This window comes from Mastacembelus armatus, chromosome 8 (genome assembly GCF_900324485.2).
Source record: "Mastacembelus armatus chromosome 8, fMasArm1.2, whole genome shotgun sequence".
In the NCBI taxonomy this organism is placed as follows: domain Eukaryota; kingdom Metazoa; phylum Chordata; class Actinopteri; order Synbranchiformes; family Mastacembelidae; genus Mastacembelus; species Mastacembelus armatus.
This window is the reverse complement of record NC_046640.1, coordinates 3,491,660-3,516,185: the sequence shown is the minus strand read 5'-3', so window position 1 is coordinate 3,516,185 and position 24,526 is coordinate 3,491,660. Positions and strand designations below refer to the sequence as shown.

At 42.6% G+C, this 24,526-nt stretch overlaps 1 protein-coding gene across 4 annotated transcripts in view; it reads right to left on the bottom strand.

Annotated features, from left to right (window-relative positions):
• abcc1 (ATP binding cassette subfamily C member 1 (ABCC1 blood group)) overlaps positions 1–24,526 on the bottom strand; it is a 44,173-nt gene that overhangs the window by 2,216 nt on the left and 17,431 nt on the right. For 3 of the 4 annotated variants that reach the window (XR_003296692.1, XR_003296693.1, XR_003296694.1), the window contains 16 exons: positions 23,545–23,671; positions 22,999–23,175; positions 16,937–17,104; positions 16,526–16,700; positions 15,630–15,690; positions 14,409–14,523; positions 14,088–14,295; positions 13,533–13,843; positions 13,089–13,288; positions 12,815–12,941; positions 12,132–12,233; positions 11,787–11,933; positions 11,451–11,609; positions 10,301–10,467; positions 5,322–5,516; positions 4,992–5,119 (listed from right to left, as the gene is read on the bottom strand). Coding sequence is in view for 1 of the 4 variants with exons in the window: in XM_026324968.1 (XP_026180753.1) it covers positions 5,011–5,119; positions 5,322–5,516; positions 10,301–10,467; positions 11,451–11,609; positions 11,787–11,933; positions 12,132–12,233; positions 12,815–12,941; positions 13,089–13,288; positions 13,533–13,843; positions 14,088–14,295; positions 14,409–14,523; positions 15,630–15,690; positions 16,526–16,700; positions 16,937–17,104; positions 22,999–23,175; positions 23,545–23,671 (2,548 nt within the window). In the remaining 3 variants the exon portion in view is untranslated. Of the gene's footprint in view, positions 1–4,118; positions 5,120–5,321; positions 5,517–10,300; positions 10,468–11,450; positions 11,610–11,786; positions 11,934–12,131; positions 12,234–12,814; positions 12,942–13,088; positions 13,289–13,532; positions 13,844–14,087; positions 14,296–14,408; positions 14,524–15,629; positions 15,691–16,525; positions 16,701–16,936; positions 17,105–22,998; positions 23,176–23,544; positions 23,672–24,526 lie in introns of those variants that run through there. The other variant, XM_026324968.1, reaches the window with a different exon arrangement.

Here is a 24,526-nt window from a genome sequence, read left to right as displayed (position 1 = left end):
CACCGCTGTTTTAAGCTAGAAAAATGAGTCGTACTGAGGAATGTTATTATTTGTGCGCTGAATCTCTTGACAGTGAACCAACATCCATGGACAAAACCATAGAGTCCATTAACCAACACCTTCGTGCCGCCAATGCTGACATTGAGAAGCTCCAGCTTCTGCTTGAGAACAGCTTCGGAGTTCCGGAGAACTGGAGAAACTATACGAAGAACTTAAGGGAATACAGGCGGCTGCAATAGCAGAACATAGCGCTCTTCAAAACACTTTAGATTCCCTTAGTGACGAGATAGAAAATTACAGAGCTTTAGATGAAAAGTTAAAAGAGGAAATAACAACTAGCGACATAACTGTAGCGACAAATCAATTGCTTAGGGAAGAGATTGACGCAGTGAAAGACAAAGCGATAGCCCTGAGTGAGCTGGAATCCAAACGAGCAGCCATGACAGAGGAAAATAAGGAGCTCCAACAGCAACTTGAGCTCCTGTTGGAAAAAGTCCCCAGTGATTTGGAGGAAAAGTACAATACGGTGTTAAAGGAAACAGAGAGGTTACACAAAGAGAACAGCGTCAGGACGGAGCAGGTCACTATGCTCAGGGACATGTATGAACAGAACGCAGATTTGTGTGAAGACTACGATTTTATAAAAACAGAAATGCAGGTGCTCAGTCAGGAGAACGACCTACTGCGGCAGGAAATCGAGGAAATTAGCAGAAAAATGTCGCACCAAAATCTTTCTTTAAAGATGGCTGACGCACTCAAAGTGTCACACGAGGCCCTTAGCTGGGAAAATACTGACCTGCTGAGGGAACTCGAGCGTCTTAACGGGGAGTACGAAAATGTTAAAGAGTTCAGTGACTCGTATAATGAAAGCTTGTCCCGCATTATAGATTTGAAGAAAGAAAATGATGATTTGCGCGGACAAATCCAGGATGTCAGCAGACAGCTCCAGAGCACAGAGTTTTTTAGAGACAAGTATAAAGAACTGGAGGCTGAGGAAAAATCTGCCATGGCCCAAAACAGAGTCCTCGCTAAAACCTACTCTGAGAAACGTAAGAAGCTCGCAAAGGAAGAGAAAGATAAATATGACAAGCTGAAGGAGCAAGTAGATGCACTGAAGCAAGAGAATGGTGAGATTGCGGAAGATATTCAGGGTTGTAATGCAAACCTTGAAGACCTGAATAATCTTAAAGCGCAACATAAATTATTGAAAACAGAGAAAAAGAAGCTCGTCAGCCAACAGAACACGCTGCACAAAAATCTCTGTGAGCTGGAGAAACAGCTTTCAAAGCAGCGTGCTCAGATGGAGAAGAATGAAGGGCTCACCCAAAAGCTAAACAATCTGACCAGAGATAACTGTGCACTGCGGGACAAAGTTGAGACACTTAACAAAAGTCTCCAAGATGAAAACATTCTGGACATGACATGTAACTCCCTGACGGTGAAGAAAAACGCCATGAAGCAGCAGAATAAGGAACTGCACAAAGAAGTCCAGAAACTTAGCAAAAAACTGGACAAGAAGAAACGTTTGGAGGAACAGTAAAGAGAAATCAGCAGGCAAAACCAAGCTTTTTATTTTTTTAACTTTTAACTTTTAACTTTTTTTAACTATTAGCTTCTCTTCATTGGCTCCCTGTAAAATACAGAATAGAATTTAAAATCCTTCTCCTCACATACAAATCCCTTCATGATCAAGCTCCTTCATACCATATTATCCCAATAGGCCACTTCGCTCTCAGAGTGCAGTAAGGTTGCTATCAAAAAAGACGTGCGTGTACTAATAAACATTCGTACATATTGGCCCAAGCTTGTGGATAAATGAATAAATTGTACACAAAAATGTGGTCAAATCATACATAAAATATGTAGTGCGTGGTCTTTTGTGAGAGTACGATTCCAAAAAACAAACAAAAAAGTAAAATAAATAATAATATTATATATCAAGCAGAAGATAACATTGATTTCATAAACTGTGCATGTATTCGTACTGTGTTTGACTTGGAGGCGGCAAGATGGCAGACGAGGAGAGTGTGAAAGAGACGGGACGAAATCAGGTAAATAGATTACGTATCTCACATTGTGTTGTAATATAATTTTCTTACTATATTAGTTTAGGCAGTTACTGACCCCATCAACTTGCACATTGTTGTTCTTCTTTTCTCTCTCCTCTATCCACTCACCCCAACCTGTCGAGGCAGATGGCCGCCCAAACTGAGCCTGGTTCTGCTGGAGGTTTTTTCTTCTGTTAAAGGGAGTTTTTCCTCTCCACTGTCACCAAGTGCTGCTTATAGGGAATTTATAGGGTTTTGTTTTTATAAAGTGCCTTGAGATGATTATATTGTGATTTTGCCCTATACAAATAAATTCAAATTGAACTGAATTCATTGCAAATAAATGACTTTCATCTCATTTTAAAATGTTACCTGTATTTCACAAATGTGAGCAACTTAGCAAAAAAAAAACAAAACAAACAAACAGAAAAACCCAATAAATATTAATAAAGATAATACAAAATAAAACATAATATTGGTTTTTATACTGTTTTATTTTCAAAACTAGTTACAAGTATGTAGCCCACCCCGGCTACAATACAGGTTCGTCCCCTGGCAGTCACACAAATATATATTATATATATATATATATATATATATATATATATATAGAGGCAGTTCATTACTTAATGGCCCACAGCTGCAGCCAGTCTCCCTCATTTGGCCACCATCCTTGGCCGCTGCTTCACAGCTCCCCCCTGCAGACTCACCGCAATCACACCCCACCACCACAAAGTACTATATAAAACATTAAATATTTGCTCTGCAATCATACATATATATATATATAAGGACGCTTTATTTGATCTTCAGACACTTTAAATTTTATGCTAAGACACAACTAAAGCTTTTCTCAATCATTTTCCCAAAAGCTGAATTTTTGACAAACAAGAGAACATTCATTTGGTTCAAGATGTCCCACAGCTACATCTACATGGATATACAGATGTTATCAATGTGGAGCAACAGTAATGACTTGATAACAAAGATTCTACCCTCCAGTACCATCACACTGCCTAACTAGACATACTCTTCTGCCTACAGAGGAAAACAATTATTTATGGCAACAACCTCATGCACAACACAGTGATAGTATCTGTGCATATAACAGCAAACTCCTATGAAGTTACAGTAAATGCCCCCCCACCCAAAAAATATAAATAAATAAATAAATCCACAAAGTTTCTTATGGCCATTACAAACAATTTGCACCAAAACCTTAACCCCTATGTACTGTTCGCTATAACTTTCACTGTTTTTCAACAAATGGATTGATTTTTGGTGGCAAACCTTAATTTGACATAAATTTTGAGAATATGATTTAGTAATTCCATGGGTCAATGATACACTGTGGGCAAATTCACTAGCCTTTCATTATGTTTGGGATGAAAACATTCACTAAAATAAACTGCTGTAAAAATATATCAGATAAATATTTTTTTTAAACTTTTTTTTCTGTCAAATCTGTAAATCAACTGCAGTTCTGATCTAAACACAGGCCTGTGTAAAGGGTTAATGGGGGCCACTTTGTCAACAGTAAAAATCACAAATTTTACATCTTCCCAACGGGGGAAACCACCAACCATCAAGAATGCATGATTATATAGTGTCATGGCTGTGCAGTCAAAAATTGTCATTATAATGGCAGTCAATGGGGCAAAAACATCCACGGACAATAAATTAGTGAGAAAAAATAAAATCTGATGTGGTGCAAAAACTAACAATGCATCAAAATCAGTAATAAAAATAATAATAATACTAGTACTGATCATTGACATATCCAAGACTGTGTTAGGGGGTAAAAAAAATATCCAGTCTTCAATCACTTTTTATATTGAAAATAAGTCATTTTGTACGTTTTGTGTACATAAAAAATAAAGAATGAATTTAAACAAAGTATACATTTTTCTGCACATTTGTGACACCAGAATTGATTAACATATAATTGTTTTGTTCTTCTGCATCCATCCAATGCTACACACCAAGAACATAGAGAATAAGCAAAGAACAGAACTGAGTTTGCCCTAAAAGTTTACTTGTAAGATTATCAATTTCTTGACACAGCCAATGTACAGGAAAAACAGATTTAATTTAAATAATAAAAATACTTCAGCTCCAAAGCATCGATTACAAGAGTAGAGCTTCTGATCAAGTAAGCAATTTGTATGAACACAACAAAGTGAAGCTGCTATTTTCCTCAAAACACATAAACATACAAGGCCAGTGCTATCCTTTAAATTGAGTGCAGTCTGCAGATTGTTTCATTTCCTCGTAGTAGAAAATGGGAGAGATTGTTGATTTCTTATATTTTTTTGAGTTCTGTGTGAAATTTTATCATGTTTGACTTTTCTTCTCTGTTTTTTGTGTTGTTGCTGTGCAAACAAAAACAATAAGCACGTGAACACCAAAACATTTGCAATTGGAACAATTTTCTGAGAGAAGTGTTGGATTTTCTGACAGGATTACAAGGGCGCCAATATTTTTGGCCATGACTGTATATTCTAATATTTCTTATAAAAGCATATTCCAATGATTATTATATGGAGTGCACTTGTAATGGGCCATACAACTTGTTTGCAGTATAGAATCGTGAGAAAGAAGTTGTGAGGCAGAAATTGTTGCCGTTATGTTACTGTTTTTTAGGATAACAGAAGTCAACAATAGAAGCCTACTAATATGCTGTCTCTAGTTCCATAGCCCAACCTTCGCAGATCACTATTGACACTTCAAATCTGTACTTGGGAACAACTGGTGTACCAGAGAAAGTATATGGCATTGATCATTTTGTACTTAGATAACAGTCTTTTTTATCCTCTGCTCGCCTCGGCGCTGGTATAACAACCAGAAGTGAACTGACAGGCCTAATTCCTACTTGATTTCACTCTTTAACTCAGGAGCTCCATTGCCACAGGAGCTGGGAAAAGCTCAAAACCAGCTACTTACAAACTCAGGCACTTTTGCTTCAGACCAGCCCAGCATCCTTGGCCATCTGGTAAAAGGCTCCTCTTTGAGCAATGAGATTAGAAGGTGAGTCAAACTCTGCCATCTCTCCCTTGTCCAACACCAGGACCCTAGTAGAGACAGAATATTAATCAAAGTATATAAAAGTTCCACAAAGAACCAGCACTACCAGTGAGAATACTTCTCGTTTTACAATTAAAAAGTATCCCTATATCTATTAGAAATAGGCTTCAAATCTGCTTCATGCGCCTGTGCATGAACACTTACATGCAGGAAAACCTAATGTTTGTCTGTGTGTGTTGTGCATGGTACCTGGTGTAGTCCATAATGGTGTTAAGGCGATGAGCTATTGTTAGGACGGTGCACTCCTCAAACTGGGAGCGTATGGTGGACTGTATCAGGTTATCTGTCTCCATGTCCACAGCTGCTGTGGCTTCGTCTAGAACTAGAATCTTCGTCTTTCTTAGCAGAGCTCTGGCCAGGCACAGCAGCTGCCTCTGACCCACACTAGAGGGAGAACACAGAGTGCTTAAACAAGCTGAATGTGACACACCAGCAAACACTTATTTCTAAGGTGTGTGTCAGGTTAAAATAAATATACATAGTAATGTCTGTATAGGATTTTACATATAATATTGCACTGTCACGTGGCTTTAACTGCAATGTATTCTGCCTGAAGTTTTTTTTTTTCCCTGCTCGATGGTTTTCGTGCAACACTGATAATCACAGGTTTGGCAGTGAGTGTGGGTCCAGCTGCATCTTCGGGGATCATCTGCATCCCCGTGACACAGCAGACTGGCTGGGCTCTTCAAGTGGCTGTCCCTGAAGAGCTAATGTTAGCTTACGAGAGTGTGCAAAGTGCCTGACTGGTCCCCGTTCTCAAGTGCCATAAAGTATGGGGAACATGAAGTGTCCCGTGGAATTCTGGTCATTGTTTTTCTTAGGCCCCTCCTTGAACCGCCACCTTATCGTGGTGGAGGGGTTTGAGTGCCCGTATGATCCAAGGAGCTATGTTGTCCGGGGCCACATGCCCCTGGCAGGGTCTCCCAAGGCAAACAGGTCCTAGGTGACGGACCAGATTAAGAGCGGTTCACTGACCTCTTTTGAAGTGAAAATCGAGGCTAATTATAGACCAATATCCAACCTGCCATTTATTTCTAAAATCCTAGCAAACACTATTGCTAAGCAGCTATCAGATCACTTAGGAATGAACTATTTGAAGATTTTCAATCAGGATTTAGAGCACATCATAGTACAGAAACAGCACTGTTAAAAGTCACCAATGATCTTCTCTTAGCCTCACATAATGGACTTGTTTCTATACTTGTCCTGCTAGACCTTAGTGCTGCATTTGACCCCACTGACCACAGTATCTTATTACAGAGACTGGAGCATGTGATTGGAATCAAAGGAACAGTATTAAAATGGTTCCAATCTTATTTATCGGACGGATTCCAATTTGCTCATGTTCATGATGAACCTTCCACGTGCACAAAAGTTAGTTATGGAGTTCAACAAGGTTCTGTGCTAGGACCGATTCTGTTCACCTTATACATGCTTCCGTTAGGCAATGTTATTAGGAAGAACTCTATTAATTACCACTGATATGCAGATAACACTCAGCTGTATCTATCTATGAAACCTGATAGCACAAACCAGAATTCAGGCGTGTCTAAAGGACATAAAGGCCTGGATGACCAGTAACTTTTTACTTTTAAACTCAGAGAAAACAAGAGTTATTGTATTGGTCCTAAAAACATCAGCAACAACTTTATTGAACTTGCAGCAACAACTGCAGGTTTTTTCAGCCTGACTGACTGATATCTGAAATTTAATCTGTTTACAGTCCACCTGCTCCCCCTTCCTTCCCTAAGGAAGTCTGTGTGGGATGATGGAAAGCTCTGGACCACTACTAATGGCCCTTATGGTAAGATGTTGCTGTAATAGTGCATTATATTTATGCAAAGTAAATATTAAATAAATGTTAATTCATTAATTAAAAAATAAACAGTTTAGGCCAAAGCATGTAGTCTGTTGCTATGGCAACCAATCAGATGCAGGCCCTTGATGTCCCTTGTATAATGCTGTGACGTCACGCTATGTTAACCTTTACTAATGGTAATGACGTCAAATGCAGGTCTTTGATGTCTTAGGGTGCTGTGACGTCACGCTCATTTTAGTATAAATACGCAGGACAAACACACCGATGAATATTTGCAGAGAACTGGATTTGTGTGATTGTCCGTGTTGTAACTGACCACAGCTGTTTTAAGCTAGCAAAATGAGTCGTACTGAGGAATGTTATTCGTGTGCTGGATCCTCTAACAGTAAACGTGGCTTTAACTGCAATGACTTAACTGTAAAGTCACAAATTAATATGTATAGCTTATGAAGCTGTTTCCAATAATAGCCATATTTGGCCCATAGGCCGAAACAACAGTGCAGAGTACCCGGCCTTTTTGGAGTCTCTCGGGGGGGTGCTAAAAGGTGCGGCGGGGCGGGGCTGGAGGGGCGTGATTGGGAGGAATGGCCTCCCTGATACGAATCCGAGTGGTGTTCTGTTGCTGGACTTCTGTGCTAGTCACAGTTTGTCCATAACGAACACCATGTTCAAGCATAAGGGTGTCCACCAGTGCACATGGCACCAGGACACCCTAGGCCAGAGGTCAATGATCGACTTTGTAGTTGTGTCGTCTGACCTTCGGCCGTATGTCTTGAACACTCAGGTGAAGAGAGGGGCAGAGCTGTCAACTGATCAACACCTGGTGGTTAGTTGGATCCGCTGGCGGAGGAGAAAGTGGGACAGACTTGGCAGGCCCAAACATACTGTGATGGTCTGTTGGGAATGTTTGGCCAAATCCTCTGTCAGAGAGGTCTTCAACTCCCACCTCCGAGAGAGCTTCAACCAGATCCTGAGGTAGGTTGGGAACATTGAGTCCGAATAGACTATGTGTTCCACCTCCATTGTCGACACGGCGGCTAGGAGCTGTGGTCGTAAGGTTTCGGCTGCCTGTCGTGGCGGCAATCCCCAAACCCGGTGGTGGACACCGGAGGTAAGGGATGCCGTCAAGCTGAAGAAGGAGTCCTACCAAGCTTGGTTGGCCTGTGGGACTCCCGAAGCAGCTGACAGGTACCGTCGGGCGAAGCGTGCTGCAGCCCAGGCGGTGATGGCGGCAAAAACTCAGGTATGGGAGGAGTTTGGTGAGGCCATGGAGAAGGACTACCTGTCGGCCCCGAAGAGATTCTGGCAAACCGTCCAGCGCCTCAGGAGGGGGAAACAGTACTCTACCAACACTGTTTACAGTGGAAGTGGGGAGCTGCTGACCTCGACTGGGGATATTGTCGGACGGTGGAAGGAATATTTCGAGGATCTCCTCAATCCCGTCAACACGTCTTCCATAAGGGAAGCAGGGGCTGGGGATTTGGAGGCTGATCCATCCATCACCCAAGCCGAAGTCACTGAGGTAGTTCGGCAGCTCCTCAGTGGCAAAGCACCGGGAGTGGATGAGATCTGCCCTGAGTACCTCAAATCTCTGGATGTTGTTGGCCTATCATGGCTGACACGCCTGTGCAACATCGCGTGGCGTTCGGGGACAGTAGCCCTGGATTGGCAGACCGGGGTGGTGGTTCCTCTTTTTAAGAAGGGGGACCGGAGGGTGTGTTCCAACTATAGAGGGATCACACTCCTCAGCCTCCCGGGGAAGGTCTATGCCAGAGTGCTGGAGAGGATCCAGCTGGTGGTCGAACCTCAGATCCAGGAGGAACAATACCAGCCCTACACCCTCTCGAGGGTTTGTGGGTCCAACCAGTCCACATGCGTTTTGTGGACTTGGAGAAGACATTCAACTGGGTCCCTCGTGACATCCTGTGGGAGGTGCTCCAGGAGTATGGGGTCCGGGACCCTTTGCTGAGGGCTATCCGGTCTCTGTACAAACGGAGCAGGAGCTTGGTTCGCATTGCTGGTGAAGTCAGACCTGTTCCCAGTGCACGTTGGACTCCGGCAGGGCTGCCCTTTGTCACCGGTTCTGTTCATTACTTTTATGGACAGAATTTCTAGGCGCAGCCAGGGGCCGCAGGGAGTCCAGTTCGGGGACCACAGGATTTCACCTCTGCTTTTTGCAGATGATGTTGTCCTGTTGGCTCCATTGAGCCAGGATCTCCAGCGTACGCTGGGGCAGTTTGCAACCGAGTGTGAAGCGGCTGGGATGAGAATCAGCATCTCCAAGTCCGAGGCCATGGTACTCAACCGGAAAAAGGTGGCTTGCCATCTCCAGGCCAGGGGAGAGATCCTGCCTCAGGTGGAGGAGTTTAAGTATCTCGGGGTCTTGTTCACGAGTGAGGGAAGGACGGAGCGTGAGATTGACAGACGGATTGGGGCATTGGCAGCAGTAATGCGGTCGGTGTACCGGTCCGTTGTAGTGAAGAAGGAGCTAAGCCGACAGGCGAGGCTCTCGATTTACCGGTCAATCTAAGTTCCTACTCTGACCTATGCATCTACTGCAGTTAGTGACTGGGAAATGAGAGTTGAGTTGATCCTGTGCAAGTCATACTTCCCACCAATCAATGATGTAATTTGTCTCCTCCGGCAGTTTTTCCACAGTGGTGGAAATGACCCAGAGTAGTTGTCTAGGCAAAGAAGACACCTGTGGTTCCAGCTCCCTGGAGGCACAGGCAAGTAGTTTTGAATGCACACTGGGCAAAGAGCTGCAGGAGATGGACAGAACAACTGCAGAAGAGAGCCCAAGAGAAGGAGCTCCCAGCTCGACATCAGATCAGTAACTTACTAAGTAATAAAAACTGTTCAAACCGATGGTCTGTATGTGAGATTCTGTGTTGGGAGGGAAGAAGATCCAAGAGTGCACATAATTATGCTTTTAAATTCTGATTTGCATCACACCACCAACTTCTCTTCAAGCTGCTAGTTACTATTAATATGCAGATTTGCATATTATCTGGCAATGTCTAGCAATGTTTTGAGTATATTTTAACTACTTTCCACTGAAAACTGTTTCTAACATTACTCTGGATGATGGATTAATGTTTACTACAGCCATTCTACTGACTCTGCTACTAGCCGAAAAGGTCTTACCTCATTGTCATGTTATTTCCTTGTTATAATATTTCCATAAAATTCTAACAATTTCATAGCCTCAATATTGTCTCAAAATTTCCCACTTTGAAAATGACATCCTATATCGATACTTTTTAAGGTAAGGAAATTAGAAAATTGCAGTATTGTGACAACTCTAGTCTATACAGTGTATCTCTTTATAGGATGTAAGACGTTATACCTGAAGTTCTCTCCACCTTCACTACACTCATGACTGAGTTTGTCAGGCAGGCCAGACACAAAGGTCTTGAGATGGGAGAATTCTAGAGCCATCCATACGTCCTCATCAGTGTAGGAGTCAAAAGGATCCAGGTTCAGCCTCAAAGAGCCTGAAAACAGGACAGGATCCTGAAGAGGGGTGAGAGAATCATCGGAGTGAATTACATCATGGGATCAACTGCTCTACGTGGGTTTCCCCAAAGCAGGGATAAGTTAGCCATACCCCATTTCTACCAGTTACCAAAAGGAGTGAAAAACTGTGCTGCTCATGACTTTCCTTTGTCTCTCAAGAACATTCACATTCTTATTTTGAGTCTGAAACGTTTTGCCCAAATCTACAAGTTTTTTTTTGCATATAACTTCATCTTCAGTCCCAGTTTACGTCACTCAGCTGGTCTCCTCTTCTCTTCTTCTTTAGGGACATAACAGAATAACAGTCATAGAGCAAGACAGTCAAATCCATATGAGATAAGTTTGTTTTGTGCCTTTGTTTTTGGGGTGGCAGGATGTTGAGGCATCCTGCCAGGGGAAGCACTGAATGTTATTTCCAGGTGCCAGTAAAAGCAGGGAAAACTGTGGCTATTTTTAAAAACAACACCAGAGTCATATAAAATTAAAAATTTAATGGCTATTCAAATATTTGAAAATCTTTGCCCATGTATGACATGACTAAATATAGAACAGATCGAATGGGGAGTATTTTTGCAGTATGAAAAGCTGATCAAAATCCCATACTAGTGTTAAAAAAGCATAATCATGCCAAGGAGATATGTATAAAGGTCTCGTTTAGAATGTTCCTTCCCCCCTGAGTTCGTGCGTCACAGTCCCAGTGAGTTCTGCCCCAAATGCCACTAAAACTCCCTTAGGCTCTTATGTACATCATCTGTTTGTGTCCTACAAATTCCAGTAAATAAGGTTCTAGTTAAAATGGATACAAACACAGATATAATTTATTTAGCTTGAAAATACTTGTAAACATGTCCCAAGTAAATGGTGCAGTAGCAAATGACATTTTTCATTATATACCATGAGCCAGCAATTATTTCCATTCCTGGAAGATCATTCAGGTGTTGTCTCACTTATATGTTCTTTTGTATTGTCTCTGCACTGACCTGTGGGATAATGGTGATTCTGGAGCGGAGCTCATGGAGGCCCAGCTGAGCAATGTCTACCCCATCAATGATGATGTGGCCCTCGGCTCCCTCGATAATCCGGAACAGCCCCAGAGTTAAGGATGACTTCCCTGCTCCAGTGCGCCCCACAATCCCCACCTTATATGTAGCAGCACAGGTTACAGGCCATATACACACTGTACACACACACACCACACACACACACAGATGTAAAGCACATGCACCCAGTATGCACAATCCCTCATGAGTTCAGTCACAACCAAAATGCAGAGCACTGTAGCTCACTGCATTCAGTGTCCTCGCATGTAGACTAACCTTCTCTCCTCCATTAATGCTGATGGTGATGTTATGAATGGCCAGGTCCAGATTAGGGCGATAGCGTAGGCCAAAGCCTCTGATCTCTATGCAGCCATGAGTGGGCCAGCCTGGAGGAAGGCTGGAATGCTCATATTTCCACTCTGCCTGTTGGCAAGAGAATAAACATTTAAATAAGCAAATAAACATTTTAAACGCATTTGTATCTTTAAGATGACTGAGGTGAACCTAATTTTAACAGCTTTATTAAATTAACTCCTGATCCTCGTCAGTGTTATTGCTCAGCTGTATAAGTCTTATTAGTTCTTGAAAACATTTGATCCTTTGAATGCTTGTTCTGTGTACCTCTTTCTCTGTATCACTGTACTCTTTCAATTTCTCCACTGCCACTATATTGGTTTCCAGATCTGAGGACATCCTCACCAGCCAGGTCAGGGATGTAGTTAGCTGCACATGGGACAAAGAACAGCAGGAGGAGGATAAGACCAAAACCTCTATCGGAATTTAGATTGTAGCACTGGAAAACACCTTTAAATCTAACTCAGAAGCAGATCAAATCGAATTTATTCAGTCTATTCAACAGACCTCACTGAATAGTTTTTCTGGGTGGAGGCAGCTTGCTTTTAGTTTCATTAAATAATTTTTAACATTATACAAACATTTCAATAATAAAATAAAATAACAACAGTATTGATAGGCCAGTTTGATTAAACTCATTGTAGTGAATTGTCTGTCTGTCTTTGAACTCATTCTTTAGTTACAGACAGCAACATCCATTGATATCAGGTTTTTTTAGTGGTTATTCTTGTGCTCTGGGTGCTCAGCTCCTCTACATGTGGGTATGAAGTGGGCCACCAAGAGGGTGCTGATATGGCAAAATGGCACAAATGGTAATGAATCACAGACTGAGTGCACAGTAAGCTTTTACAGAACGTGCAAAGCATCTCATGAATTAGAATGGCGGTCACTTCTTGTTGCCCCTGAAGAAGTGGAAAACACATGGCACAGGTGAAAGTATGAGTGTTTACCTGGAGTGCATAGGAGATAGACAGGCCCACTATGCCTGGACTGAGACTCTCTCTGGCTATGACAGCAAATAAAGCAGCAAATGACACGATGCAGTTCCCTACAAACTCTAGCCGAATTGCCAGCCACCTACACAACACAGATTCATCAACATAGTAAGAAAAAAAGACAAAGACTTCTTCAAAATCTGGTTATTTTGGCTTTTCAAATGTGAAGATGTTGCATTTAGTTGCAGTAGCCAGGAAGTAGCAAGAATGAGTCATAATTGTTCCTAACCTGTTTGCTACTATGCTGGGGTAGTAAGCCTTCTGGTTGTGGTCCACCCGCTGATCACTTTCATGGATGAAACGCTCCTGTTCACCAAAGGCTCGGATGACAGAGGTACCCAGCAATGTTTCATTGAAATGGGTGTAGATGGGTGAACGGCTGACTGACTCCAGACGCTTCAGCTGACGAGATGATGCCACATAAAATCTCTGGACAAAGGAACGTCATACACATCACTCAGAAATAAGTACAGTGGCACTACTAGTAGTGGGATCATGACAGTTTACACATTATACTAGAAATGACTTTTCCAATTCAACTTAAAAGGAGTGAGTCTTTCTAAAAATCCCAATTATAGATTTTTGAACACACAGCCCCTCATATTTATGGGACCTAAACATATGAAAAAAGGAAAATAATAGTTGCTTTGGCTATATAAAATTTAACACTAACCTGCACAAAAAAGTAGAGCACACCAAGAGCAGGAATGATGACAGCTACCAGAGGTGTGGCGATCAGGATGATAACACAAGCACCCAACACACCGAACATAGAGCCCATGAACATTTTAATAATGTTGGGGATGACCGAGTCAATAGTGTCCATCTCCTTGGAAAAGCGGTTGACCAGGTTACCGCTGGGTGTTCGCTCAAAAAAGGACATAGGGGAACGTAGGACATCATACAGCATGGACTCATGGAGGCAGCGGGATGCCAGGATACCCCCAATGGACATGAAGAGGGAGTAACCAAAGACTGCAACACCTACAAGAGCAAGGGGCTTTAGAAGATAAGATAATCCCCCCTATAGACCCTATTTTATTTTAACATTTATTACTGTAGAACTTAATGAAGATTACAAATCTCTTTTGCAAGAGTGTTCTCGCCAAGACAGAAAACAAGCAATAGCTGTACAGGCATGGAAAGATAAACACTGCAAATAACTTGGTATGTGTAGTCAGTCTAGGTGTGAATGAAACTGCTTCTTGTCCTCCCCCCGCCTTCTCACCCTGAGACAGGCCAAGAGCACCATATACCCCTAGTCTCATCAGTCTGCTAGGCTGAGTGCCATTAACAATGGGGTCATCGGTCCACTGGCTTAGCCAATAGTTGGAGAACAGGGAGAGCAGGTGATGGGTGAGGAACAGCAGCAGACTGATGCACGACAGAAGCACTCCTATGGCTTTCGCATAAGCCCAAAACACAGATAGCTTGACCTGTGGAGGGAAAGGAGACCATTCTGAACAAAGCTGTTGTTAGGACATCACATAAATATGTAACAATGAATTCTTTGTTCAGATGTACTTGGACATGTAGAGCCTCTACCTACCTGTCCTGTACTGGCCTTGTCAGCCTCAGTCAGTTTGCCCACCTCAGAGTTCTTGGCTTTCAGTTTCTTGTCCTCTTTGCACAGCTTAGACACAGTACTGAAACCTGGACTGTTGCTAAAACATGGAGGAATTCAAAGAAAGCTTCAGAGCCTCAATCAGCCTAACAACTAGAATATATGATGTTGAATTAAACATTTAAGTACAAGTCTGGCAACGAGCAGCATGAAATGTGAACTGCGCACAGAATTGTTCTCAAGTGGAATGTGTGAGTGATTTTTACAACTGAGCGAGCGAGAGAGTTAAACGTAGCAGAAATGACAGTCCATTTAAGACATAAAGGTCAGTTAGTCCAGAAGACTTCAAGTACTGTGAAAGTTTCTTCATGTGCAGTTGCAAAAATCATCAAATCTGATGATAAAAACTGTCTCTCACAAGGACTGCCACACGAAAAAAAGACCAAGGGTTCCCTCTGCTGTACAGGATGAGTTCATTAGGGTCACCAACCTCATAAATCACAGATTAACGGCATCTCAGATTAGAGCTCACATCAGCATAGATGTGGTGACACAATTCAAGGCAAACTTAATCAGCATGGCTACCACAACATTTTGCTGACTTGAGCGTGACATGTTTTTCAGCAGGATAATAGCCTCAAACACAGCTCCAAGCTATACAAGAGATGTTTTTTAAAAATGTTTCTAATTGTTTCTCACTGCATCTGTTGTACTGTAAATATTTCCAACACCACTAACAACTCCTGAACCCATGCTGGAAATGAAACGCTTCTCTTCATTAGCATGATTGCTAGGGAATAGAAGTTTGTAATCAAATCAGTATCTGCAAAAAATGATATTCCTAACAGTACTGAAACAGCTCTCATAAAGATCATAAATCTTTGATGTCAGATCACAGGCATTTTAAGAAGGTAGAATATGTTAATGATTTTCAAAAATACCTTCCTAGGAAACAGGCTAAAATGACAATTTACAAGTTTATGCAGTTAAAAGAGTTTGATGTCTAAGACTTATATGCCCCCTCCCCCCCCTCCAAAAAGCAATAGATAAGTAAAAAAATGTTCTTGATAAGGGCCTTTGTGTATTATTCTTATTGTAAATCTCATATAAAGACCAAAAGCAACAGTGAACTGCTACTAATAACGGGTATTATGTGGTTATCCAAAACGTGATATAACATATTCCTTGTTGTTGAGTTTTACTCACCCAACAAGAGTAGTTGCACTGCCATTCTCTGTTAGTTTGGTTTCACTCTTTGGCATGGATTCTTAAAGTAGAGAGGAACACAAAATATTCTCACAAGAATACCATAACACCATTGGCAAAAACATAAGGTCAAAAACACAGTTTATGTCCATCAAACAGATTTTCTCAATTTCAGTACTACATATAAATAACCTCTCCTTGGTACCGTTTCACTAATCACATCCCACCACCATGACATCAGCCTTACTGGAAAATCCAGTATACATTGGTGCATGAATTCTATAAGGTTCTCTATGGAGACAGAGTCTATCATGACTAATGATCTGTTGGCTTTTCCTGATTAGATTGTGTATCAGTGCTGTGTATCAGTTGAAGGTTAACTGTGCAGCCAATTCAAATGATGTTTTTATGGTTTAAAAGTGATCATGTATTGGTATTCATAACAGAATATAGTCAGACATCAAATCAACGCTTGAGTTTATGTCTGAGTCAACCATGTCGTTTGTAAAATGTCATAATAAAGGCTCTGAATATTGGAAGTATTTAGAGGACACTCAGTACTTCAATTAATAGATTAACTTACAAATGAACTTGGTCTGCAATTCTCCGCCAGCATTCCTGTCTGGCTTTTTTTGTGGCTGCTCTCCAAATTTTGTGGTTACAATGGTAACCAATTACTTCTTCCTCTTGACTAAAGTAGCCAATATGGCATGTGAATGGTTTTTTTTTTTTTTTAAGAAAGGTAAAATGACGCATGACACACCACCATTTTTGGGAACATGCACACACGATTCTGAAACAGAAATCCGCGTCTAATAAATTGATCAGTATCATTGTCACTGGTGAACTGGGACTGTTGAAATACATTTGTAGTATACCCCACTTTTGTGTCTCACCAGAGTTGTCAGTGTGGTCGATATTAGCGTATGTATGCAGGAACTCAGCAAAGGCTCCTTCCCTGGACATGAGCTGCTGATAGGAGCCCATCTCTGTAATCTCTCCATCGACCATGACCAGGATCAGGTCAACCTGGGGTAGATAGCTCAGCCCATGGGTCACCAGCACACGAGTCTGTAGAGCACCAGACACGTGTTTAAAAAATGATTTCTATACTATTATAAATTCAGTAAATCATTCATAGTCAAACTTATTAAGTAACTCAAAAACAACAGTCTTAGCATGTACACATATCAAAAGCCTAAACACACTCACTTACAGTCTCAATCAGAACTTTTTGTCCTTAATGCTATCGTATGATGGACCTCTGTATCCAGTTTAAGATTATTTAAACTTGAAATCATACATACCTTGTCCTTCAGCAGTCCTTGTGGGCCAATAACTTGATCAAATATGTGTTTTCCTACATGAGCGTCTACAGCAGACAGTGAATCATCCAGCAGATACACAGCTCGGTCACAGTAGACAGCCCTGGCCAGACTCACCCTCTGCTTTTGACCTCCAGACAGATTCACGCCCTGTAAACAAGAGAGCCACACAGAGATGACGACAGAATTAGAAACAAGGTAAGGCTACCATCAGTTTAACAATCTGACCCTGTGTCATGGTTGTGTGCATTTTTGAACTGTATATAGAGTACGCATTTCAGGAGTTCCAGACAAAATGCATTTCACGTTAATGTGTCAGAAGCAGGGCAAACAAAGTTTCTGTAATAATAAAGTGTAAGCATAAATTTACTCTAATGCCACAAATATTTATGCCATTAAGAGGTGTTGTGTTATGAACCATTGAGAGTCCAGCACCTCTAGAACCCAACTCCTTGAGAGGGGCTGGACTCTCTTCTACTCTGGAGTTGCTTGTGGCAAGAGGCGACAAGCTGGCATGGGCTTGCACATAGCTCCCCAGCTCAGCCGCGTTGCGTGTTGGAGTTTTCCCACCTGAATGAAAGGGTCGTTTGCCTGCGCCTTCAGATCGGGGACAGGCCTCTCACTGTTGAGAGGCCTCTATAGGCCGAACAGCAGTGCAGAATACCCGGCCTTTTTGGAGTGTCTTGGGGGGGTGCTGAAAGGTGCTCCTCCTGGGGACTCCATAATTCTGTTGGGGGACTTCAATGCTCACGGGGGCAGCAACAGTGAAACATGGAGGGGCGTGATTGGGAGGAACAGCCTCCCTGATCTCAACCCGAGTGGTGTTCTGTTGTTGGATTTCTGTGCTAGTCACAGTTTGTCCATGAGGAACACCATGTTCAAGCATAAGGGTGTCCATCAGTGCATATGGCACCAGGACACCCTAGGCCAGAGGTCGATGATCGATTTTGTAGACGTTTCATCTGACCTTCCGCTGTATGTCTTGAACACTCAGGTGAAGAGAGGGGCAGTGCTGTGGAGGAGAAAATGGGACAGACTTGGCAGGCCCAAACATACTGTGAGGGTCTGTTGGGAATGTTTGGCTGAATCCTCTGTCAGAAAGGTCTTCAACTCCCACCTCCGAGAGAGCTTCAACCAGTTCCCGAGGTAGGTTGGGAACATTGAGTCCGAATAGACTATGTTTTCCACCTCCTTTGTCAACGCAGCTAGGAGCTGTGGCCGTAAGGTGACGGGTGCCTGTCGTGGCAGCAATCCCTGAACCCGGTGGTGGACACTGGATGTTGATGGGCTGTCATGGCGACACGCCTGTACAACATTGCATGGCAATTGGGGACAGTACCCCTGGATTTGAGCAACCAGTTCACATGTACTTTGTAGACTTGGAGAAGGCATTGGACCGGGTCCCTCGCGACATCCTGTCGGAGGTGCTCCAGGAGTATGGGGTCCGGGGGCACTTTGCTAAGGGCTATCTAGTCTCTGTACAAACGGAGTAGGAGCTTGGTTCGCATTGCCGGCTTCTGTAAGTCAGACCTGTTCCCAGTGCATGTTGGACACCAGCAGGGCTGCCCTTTATCACTGTTTCTGTTCATTATTTTTATGGCTAGAATTTCTAGGCGCAGCCAAGGGACCAGAGGGAGTCCAGTTCAGGTACCACAGGATCTCATCTCTGCTTTTTGCAGATCATGTTGTCCTGTTGGCTCCATCGAGCCAGGACCTCCAGCGTGCGTTGGGGTGGTTTGCAACCGAGTGTGAAGCGGCTGGGATGAGAATCAGCACCTCCAAGTCCGAGGTCATGGTTCTCAACTGGAAAAAGGTGGCTTGCCTCTCCAGACCAGGGGAGAGATCCTGCCTCAGGTGGAGGAGTTTAAGTATCCACCTATGGTCATGAGCTTTGGGTCATAACTGAAAGGACAAGGTCTCGGATACAAGCGGCTGAAATGAGCTTCCTTTGCAGGGTGGTTGGGCACTCCCTTAGAGATGGAGTGAGGAGCTTGGTCACTCGGGAGGAGCTCGTAGTAGAGCCACTGCTCCTCCACATCGTGAGGAGCCATCTGAGGTGGCTCGGGCATCTGTTTCGGATGCCCCTTGTGCGCCTCCCTGGGGAGGTGTTCTGGGCATGTCCCACCAAGAGGAGGCCCCGGGGAAGACACAGGACAGGGACTATGTCTCTTGTGTGGCCTGGGAACACCTCGGTCATTACATGATGTGATTCTGAGTAGTGGTTAAATGGCTTGTGGTGGTTGCGTCAGGTGCGTGTGTTTGAGGGTGAGAGTGTGGCAGAGTGTGCCAAGTGAATGGCACAGCTGGGACTAATCTGGTATGTATTTCCCTTGTCCAAGTGGTTGAGAGCTGTATGTACTGCTAGAGCAATGGCATCATCTATGGCCCCATTTGCTCTATAGGCAAATTGTAGGAGGTCCAGTGTATCAGGGAGGAAGGCACAGCTGTGGGTTTTGACTATGCACTTGAAGCACTTCATGATGATTGATGTAAGTGCAACAGGATGAAAGTCATTAAGGCAGGACATTGCTTATGCCTTTGGAACTGGAACAATGATGGAGGCTTTGAAGATGGCAGAGACCATGTATCGGCTCAGAGAGAGGTTGAAGATGTTGGTAAACATCAGGCCGAAGTACTTTATGGGGGTTTACTCTCTTGAAGGTCCATCTCACTAAAGCTGTGTCTAGGGTAAGTATCCCTGTACTTACCCTTTTTCTTTGTTTGGTATGCAGGACAGGGATGCAGAAGGACAGATGGTGGTAAACTTTGCAAAAAGTATGGAAACGGCTGTAGTGAACACATTTTTCCAGAAAAGGGAGGAGCATAGGGTGACATATACTGTAAGTGTGGAGGCAGGAGGACACAAGTTGATTACATCTTGTGCAGACGTTTCAACCTAAAAGAGATCAGCGGCTGCAAAGTAGTGGCTAGGATGAGTGTAGCCAGACAGCATAGGGTGGTGGTGTGTAGGATGAGTCTGGTGGTGTGGAAGATGAAGAGGACAAGGGCAGGGCAGAGGACCAAGTGGTGGGAGTTGAAAAAGGAAGAGTGTTGTGTGGCTTTCAGGGAGGAGCTGAAACAGGCTCTGGGAGGTCAGGAGGTTCTTCCAGATGACTGGACAGCTACAGCTAAAGTGATCAGGGAGACAGGTAGGAGGGTACTTGGTATGTCATCTGGAAAGAGGAAAGCAGATAAGGAGACTTGGTGGTGGAATGAGGAAGTTCAGGAGTGTGTTAAGAGGAAAAGGTTAGCTAAGAAGAAGTGGGACACTGAGAGGACAGAAGAGAACAGACAGGAGTACAGGGAGATGCAGCATAAGGTGAAGGTAGAGGTGGCAAAGGTCAAACAAAGGGTGTATGAGGATTTGTATGATAGGTTGGACACTAAGGAGGGAGAGGTGGATTTGTACAGGTTGGCGAGGCAGAGAGACAGAGATGGGAAGGATGTGCAGCAGGTTAGGGTGATCAAGGACAGGGATAGAAATGTGTTGACAGGTGCCACAAGTGTGATGGAAAGATGGAAGGAATACTTTGAAGAGTTGATGAATGAGGAAAATGTTAGAGAGCACAGAGTAGAAGAGGTGACTGTTGTGGAGCAGGAAGTAGCAAAGATCAGTAGGGATGAAGTGAGGAAGGTGTTGAAGAGGATGAAGAGTGGAAAGGCAGTTGGTCCTGACTACATACCTGTGGCGAGATTCACAGTGCATCAGTGAAGTCATACCCCACAACACACCTGCAGTGGGCAAAAATGATCCTACACCTATGCCAATAGTGCCATTCTCAGTCACCTCTTCAACACCACAACCCAAATCCCTGTCTCCAGCCTCCTCACCACCATTATCATCAGCCTCAGCTGTGGTGACTCCAAGGCCAATGCATTCAAGGGCATGGCCTGAGTATTTGAAGGACTTTGTTTCTACTTTTCATGTTTGATACCCCCCCAGAGAGGGGAAAATGTTATGTCTGTTCAAGACAATACAGCATTCTTTGTTGAGTAATGTCTGGCCGCAATAGTGTGCGGCTATTCTGGTCTACTGGTCTGGGTTTGTGTGTGTAGAAGTTAAGAAAAGTAAAGTGAATTGTTCCACCGATGCCAGCTCTACAGCTTTTGTAACAATATCTGCAAGCACCTAGGTTCAGCATGGTTTGCTCTTAATGCCTTCAGTTAGCAAACAGACCTAATTTTTCAACAAAAACAGCACTCACAAGGGTAACGAATGATCTGTTCAGACATCTCGATTCTAATTCTTAGCAAGGTCTTTGACATAATCCATCACACTATTCTTTTAAAATGTCTGGACAATGAAATTCTTATAAAAGGGATTGACTAACAGAATATAATGCATCCTTTTTAATGATGTTTCATCCTGAGTCCCAGTTTTGCATCACCGTGTTTCACAGGGCGCTGTGCTTGGCCCTTTACATTTTTTAAAATTAAATATATATCGGCTACTGAATGGATTATTTATAAATTTCAGTATTAGTTTCCACTGTTATGCCAATGACCTATAACTATACAGTCTCATTTAAGTAAGTGCTTCTTCAACTTTACTGACAATTGTTTTATATAATAAAATGCTATATGTCCCCAATTTTTTTTTATTCATAAAACAACATTGATTCGACCTCCATACTTAAACATTGTCTTTGCAACAACATGACTCTAACTGCGTTGTATACCAGACTTTAGCTGGAATAAATCTTAATAAATCGGCTTTCTATCATCTTCAGACTTAGATCATTATTAACTACACCTGATATAGATCTGGTTTTAATGAATGTGTTAACATTCTCTCGGATGGACTACTGCAATGCTCTCTTTTTGCCCTGTACATGCATGCAAAGCCCTCAGATGGTCCAGGATATTGCTGCTAAAATTTTAACTAACTCCTGCTGATGTGACCACATTTCATCTGTTTTAGCTTCATTGCACTAGCTCCCAATACATTTAAGATTACTGTTTTAAACACTTCTTTTAATCTACTTCCAGTTGACATCAGAACTGCTCCTACTATAGTAATTTTAAAAATTTCTTCTTTTTTCTACAGGATTTTATTAATTTATCTGTATTTTCAGTTCAATTATATATGTGCTTCTTGGCTACTAACTCAATTAGTGGTACTGTTTTATTGTCATTGTTTTAAATTGTTTTTATACCTCTTTTGAACAGTGTGTTGGGACATTTTCTGTGTAAAATTCACTTTATGTTGAAACTGAAATTTTCCAAATGGGGTTCTGATAAGGAGAAACATAATCATGAACAAGTCTGAATTTTGTGTAAACCAGGAGAGGTTTCTGGTTACACCAGCAGGGCCCAGAATGTGTAGTGTAATGCTGATTGAACCAATTTCGGCAGAGATATTCTCAACAACATTGTCACCAATGAGTTGAGGAGTGAAAGCGGTATCGAAAAAGATCAGACTATCACTGGGTAAATTTTACAGGCCTTCCAGTAGAAATAGGTCTGAGGAAATTAAATTGTGTGTGGCTAAAGTCAGGTCCATAGTTCGAGGCTCTTGTCGATCAATGTGATCTCTTTTCCATAGATGCAAAAGTATACTTGCAGCTTAAATTATTTCCAGTAATCCAGTAAAAAAAAAAAAAAAAACAGCTGCTGTCTTCGCAGGTCTTGTTAGATCAGGCCAGTAAAGCAAAATTATTTCTGATGAATCAGGCTATTAATCTGTACCACTTTAATGTGTGGGCTGAGCTAGACTCCTGTACTGGAATACCAGAGTAAGAACAGTTCTTGTCGTTAGCCTTGCAACAACCTAAATTTCTTTTTTTAGTATTGTCAAAATAAACAGTCAGAATAAAACAGATGATATACTGGTAAGGTATGCAGAAACACACATTAAACTGACTGTTAAGGAGCTGTCACCATGTTACTTCATTCTGTAAAACACACATTCATGCTGAAAGAAAAAAAACCTAGTGTTTTCTACCCCTTGATCAATTACAGTGTTTTAAACATAGAAATGTCAACTAATACTCTACATTTTTCCACTCCACAGATAAACAGACTTTGGGATTATCATCCGATACCTTCTCTCCAATCTCTGTCTTGTCTCCAGCCGGAAGGATTTCCAGGTCAGGCTGAAGGGCACATGCTTCCACAACACGTTGATACCAAGCCTCCTTCCACTCCTGACCAAAAATGATGTTGCCTTTAAGACTGGAATTTTGGATCCAAGCCTGCTGGGGAACGTAGGCCACTGAACCCTGCAGAGTGACACAAACACACACACTTCACACATTTCTTCTACAAAAACTAGAAGAACACTTGAAATGTATAACTACTGTATGAAAAAAGGATACAGGGAGACAACAGCCTAACTATTTTGGATTAAAGAGTGCTAGTGCAACCATGGTAACTGTACTATATAAGGTTTAGGAGACACAGCAATCAAATCTGCAGAATGAAAATGAGCTAAGTGCACACTCCATTCTCTCTTCATGCTAGTCTGTATGTAATAAACTAAATAAACAATAACAAACTAAAACAGTCCTCTGAACTCTGAAAATCTCTTGATATTAATGAATGTTGAAAATGCAGTGGACAGAAAGGTTTTAGTGAGCAACAACAAGCACCTTGACATTTACAGTTCCTTCTAGTTTGTCCATCTCTCCAAGCAGGGCTGACAGAAGTGAGGATTTTCCTGAACCCACATGTCCCACCACAGCCACCAGACAGCCTTCTGGGATACACACATTCAGCCTGACAACAGAGAGTTTCAACTCACATTACTTCCATCTAGTAATAATTTATATTAATTTGCACACAGTTACATAAGAACACAAATATTTGGTTTGCTGCTTTTTGTGATATTCAGAGAAAACATTCGTAGGAAAAAACAGAAAAAGTAAAAATATTTTTATGGTAAGTTGAGGATTGCTAAGACATCTTTGTCTACTCAAACTACCCATCCATCCATTTTCTTCTGCTTGTCTGGCACAGAGTTGCAGGGACAGTAGCCTAAGCAGGGATGCCCAGACTTCCTTCTCCCTGGTCACTTCATCCAGCTCTTCCCAGACCAGCCGAGAAACATAGCCCCTGAAGCGTGTCCTGGGTCTTTCCTGGGGCCTCCTCCCGGTGGGACATGCATGGAACACCTCCCCAGGGAGGCATCCAGGAGGCATCCGGAACAGATGGCCGAGCCACCTCAACTAGCTCCTCTCGATGTGGAGGAGCAGTGGATCTAATCCAAGCTCCTCCCGGGTGACCCAGCTCCCCATCCTATCTCTAAGGGAGTGCCCGGCCAACTTGCAAAGGATGCCCATTTCAGTTGCTTGTATTCAAGATCTTGTCCTTTTGATCATGACCATAGGGGAGAGTAGGAACATAGGAACTGGTAAAATTTTAACCACAACAGACCAGTACATTGACCACATTGCTGCCTCTGATGGACCAATCCATCTGTCAATCACGTTCTATTTTTCCCTGACTCGTGAACAAAATCCCAAGATACTTAAACTCATCCACTTGAGACAGGATCTCTCCCCTGACCTGGAGAGGGCAATTCACCTTTTTCCGGTTGAGAAGCATGGCCTCAGACTTGGAGTTGCAGATTCT